Source organism: Gossypium raimondii, chromosome 13, assembly GCF_025698545.1.
Source record: "Gossypium raimondii isolate GPD5lz chromosome 13, ASM2569854v1, whole genome shotgun sequence".
Taxonomy (NCBI): Eukaryota; Viridiplantae; Streptophyta; class Magnoliopsida; order Malvales; family Malvaceae; genus Gossypium; species Gossypium raimondii.
In genome coordinates this window covers 34,958,317-34,962,587 of record NC_068577.1, presented here as the reverse complement: position 1 = coordinate 34,962,587, position 4,271 = coordinate 34,958,317, and the positions used below count along the sequence as shown (strand labels likewise).

General features: G+C 29.4%; 1 protein-coding gene across 1 annotated transcript; it reads left to right on the top strand.

Moving 5' to 3' along the window:
- Positions 1-282: 282 nt before the first annotated feature.
- LOC105784068 (uncharacterized) lies at positions 283-3,135 on the top strand. Its single transcript, XM_052627076.1, has 4 exons — positions 283-593; positions 1,346-1,394; positions 1,495-1,569; positions 2,098-3,135. Exons 1-4 carry the CDS (start codon positions 283-285, stop codon positions 2,128-2,130), a joined length of 468 nt encoding a protein of 155 aa, XP_052483036.1. The 3' UTR covers positions 2,131-3,135.
- Positions 3,136-4,271: the final 1,136 nt, after the last annotated feature.

Here is a 4,271-nt window from a genome sequence, read left to right as displayed (position 1 = left end):
AAGCTCACAAGTGTATGAAAGAAATGTATTTAAATATTTGACACAAAGGTTGTTTATATTGATCTTTTAAGCTTGAATATTCTCTCTTAATTCTTGTAGGATATTTAGAACCTGGTATTTATACCCCCTAATTAAATTCCAACCATTGTGGTTGTTGGAGATATGAATAGAGTCATTGGGGATGTGAAAACCAGTACATTTAATTCACTTGCAATAGCGACTATCAATACCAGATAAAATGGTATCAATATTTTTTGCATTAAATGTAAAATTCAATGATCAATGGAGCTTAAGGCTGTGTTCTTTATTCCATGTGAGATGGGCTTTTACATGCAAAAGCACTTTTCTGTCAAAAGTAATAAAGAACACACTTTTATCTCTTGCAAATTTTTAACATATTTGAAATACTTTTGGGCAGATGAAAAAGCAGATTTTTTTACCTTTTCAGCCAAAAGTACTTTTGGCTGGTCTTTTATTTTTTTAGCCACGCAACACACAACAACGTTTTTCATTGCTGGTTCTTTGTTCCTGCCATTTCTTTGTTCCTCTTCTTCACTGAAGAAGTATTTCTTTGTTCCTCTTCTCCACCACCGGTAAGTTTATCTTTTTCTTCTCTTCTTCTGTATATTTTTGTTTGTCTTTATTTTGGGATTAATTTTTATCATTATTTCTTCTCTATGTTTTCTCCTCTTCTCCACCATCGGTGCTTCTCTTTGGAGGATTTTCTAGTTGATTGTTGGTTGTTTTCCCAGTTGATTCCTGACCCTTGATATCACTTTGGTCGCTGCTGTCACTCTTTTTAATTATGTTTATAGAAAACAATCCTTATTTTTATTTATTTCTATTTCTGTTTTAATTTTTAGCACAGCAGATGCGTTAGCTCACCGCCCCCACTTGCGTCTCTCCAATTTCAGTATTGGTCATCTCCCTGCCGATTAATTTCCTTTCAGAAAACCCTAATTCCACACTCTCTTTTTCTTTTTTTTTACATTACTTCAAAAGTAGGTACGTTTTTCTTATCTTCTTGATCCGATTTGATTTTCCATCCATTACCGTTTGGTTCCCACTTTCTAGCATCTTATATGAATATATATTTTCTGATTTAGATTTCTCGATTTATATAAATATAATTTCGTTTATTTTTCTGAATCATATTTTAGTGAATAGTTCTCAGATTTACTTGTTTGAATAGATAATCCTCATAGTTAGTGAGTGAAATAAGCATCTTACACTAATCAATGCTTTAATTGCACTAGCATTTATTTAATGCATCTCTGATTTATATGAAACTGGGATTAGCATTGCAAGGAACAATTAACAAATAGCTTGTTGTATTGTTGTTCAGAGAAAAGCAAAGTGGAGGAGGAAAGATGTTAGCAATAGCAAGGCAAAGGGTGAGTTCTGGAAACTCTCCTGCTCTTTCATATACCTTTGTTGACGTTTCAGTTAATCTGATTGGTTTTTTAAAAAAAACAATCTTTTTTGTTTATTTAGGTGTTAGGGCAATCATTTAAGAAGATTCTGCCTGCAGTGTCTGTCTTGAGAAGTTACTCATCTGCTGCAAAACAGGTAATATTTTTCACCTATTTTATTCTTGGTGTAGTTTTGTATATTTTGGCATATGATTCTCTAGTTGTAATGGTAAAGGATGATTGTTTCATTAAATAATGATATAACGAATCCTGGTTCCCTCCTGATAACTTTCTGTTGCTGAGCTTGTGTTGTCATGTCCGAGCAAGAAGCTGCCATTCTGAAATGGTCTTGGGGGACACTGTTCATGCTTTAAAATGAAGGCTGATTCATAATCTTGAGAAAACTGGAGAACTTCTAAACCATAGGACATAAATGCTATGGATATTTATCTCTTTTTTAGGCTCACATTTGAGTGAGAACATGGTTAATGGTATAGGACATAAATGTCTTATATGCAAATACAGATGATTCAACACTTCCTTAGGACATGTTAGTGCTATAAGTTCCTCTAATTTATTCTTTTTTAAAGATGACAAAGTATATGTTTATATGGATACTTCATATCTACTTGAGTTAATTATATGGATATTCCATTTGAGTTCTGTTATTGATCTTACTTTGCAGGTACCGATTGCTAAGTCGACCATATGCTTTTAATTGCATACTAAGATTGAGGACATCGACTGAATTCAAGCCTGGCCATTCTGTAAGTTTTCCTCTTTCTACTTTCAAATTTTCTTACTGGGAAATATCATCTAATAATTTTTGATTTCTCACTTCTTTCAATCCCACCTTTTGCAGTATGGTCACTTTTTCCCAGATCCACAATATGAAAATGTTCAGCACATCATTTGTTGTGATTTTTTTGCAACATATGCTTATGATTTTGATTTCGCTAATAATGTTGGATTTTACAGATATTAATTACTCGTTACAATTTCATTCTTTGGCTGCCACAGTCAATATTACTAGTATTTTTTATTGTTGAATCTAATGGACATACATTCTGGACTATTTTGCTCTAGAATGCAGGGACTTCATCTGGCATAGAATCTTATAGCTTAGTGTTCTACTTTCTTTGAGTTCTCTTGATTCAATAAAATATATTCATTATGCTCAGATTATACAATGTTATTATGATTATATATATATATTTTCTCATTGTATTAGTTTCTTGCCTGCATCAGATGGTCCCACCTAAATGCTTGAAACATGCTCCCTTTAAGTGTTTTGTGGTTGTGCTACCTTTTTTTGTTGATAGCAATTTGTGGAGCATTACTGTTATATTATTTAAATATTTTAATCTCCTTTTTCCTTTACAGACATTCTTCTGAACTACCTATAGTGCAGATTGCATTTCAGTACATTGTTGTTGTGCCCCCTGAGGAACTCTCGAGTTTAGGATTGGTGTCTCCTAGTAGGACTTAACAAAAAGTTCGTTATACATGGATCATTGTACTTATTCCCTTGTTCATTACCAAATTCCAGTACTCCCCAAACCAAATGGTTGGAGTTCGTATTAGAGTTTAAGTTGTAAAACATAGATAGATGTAGTTATTGAGAAACCATTTTTTTGTTTAGAACATCAAATACATATGTAAATTTTGTCAATATATGAATATTATATTTGGATGTGAAATATAATTCTTAAGTTATTTATTACTTCTAGTATTTTGTTTTTTATTGTAGAATTTTAAGTATTTATGTTTGGTATATAAATATTATCCCTTTTAAAACTTTAATCCAAATATATGTAATGTTTTAATTTGTTAGGTTTATGTTTTCTATGTTATGTTAATATTTAATATGAGTAATATATTCAAATACATTTTAAAATAAAATAATACAAATGTATTAAAAGTATTAATTAAAATAAAAATAAATTTTAAAATAATACAATTGTGTCAATACTTAATTACAAATATTTAATTATTATATTTAAATATTTAAATATAGTTTATATACTCTAATTAAATTTAATAAATAATTAATATTAATTACTTAGAAATATTTAAAATTAATATTATATATTAAAATATTAACAATAAGTTATAATAAAATATTTTTATATTTTTGCTAAAATATCATAATATTAATTAATTTGAACATTATTTAAATACATATTTGTTACTTTATAATATCATGTCTAAAATGGACATTTTATTCTTCAAAAGCACTTTTTGACAGCAATACCAAACGCTCAAATTTTTCAAAAGCACTTCTCAAAAGCACTTTTCCGCAGCACTTTTCAAAAGCACTTCTCAAAAGCAATGAAGAACTGGCCCTAAATATCGATACCGGACAAATTTTATCGATACCATATGAAAGGTATCGATACCGGATCGATACTTAGCTGAATTTGTGAAAACTAAGATGTCAATTCGGTACTATTTTTAAGAGGGGTATTGATATTTTGAAAATTATCGATACATAGCCAAAAAGTATCGATACTTTTTGGCATAGAGCTATAGTGACTTGTTTGAAAATTAGTTTGACTAGTTAAAAGAACTTTTACTTGATTAAAATAATTTTAACTTGATTTTAAAGTTTGTTCAAACTTTTGTAATAGTTCAAAGTAGCAATTGAAATTTTTAATCTCTTAGACTTCATTTGAGAAATCATTTTGTCAATTTTGTTCAACTTTAAATTTTATTCAAAAATACTTTAATTTGTTATATCAAAACATATTATCAAATAAAGCATAGTTTAACACCATTCCACACCCTTGAAACATGCTTAAAACATAATTATCAAGCCATTAACATCATTTCCATGCCTAATTAAAAATCAACCAACAT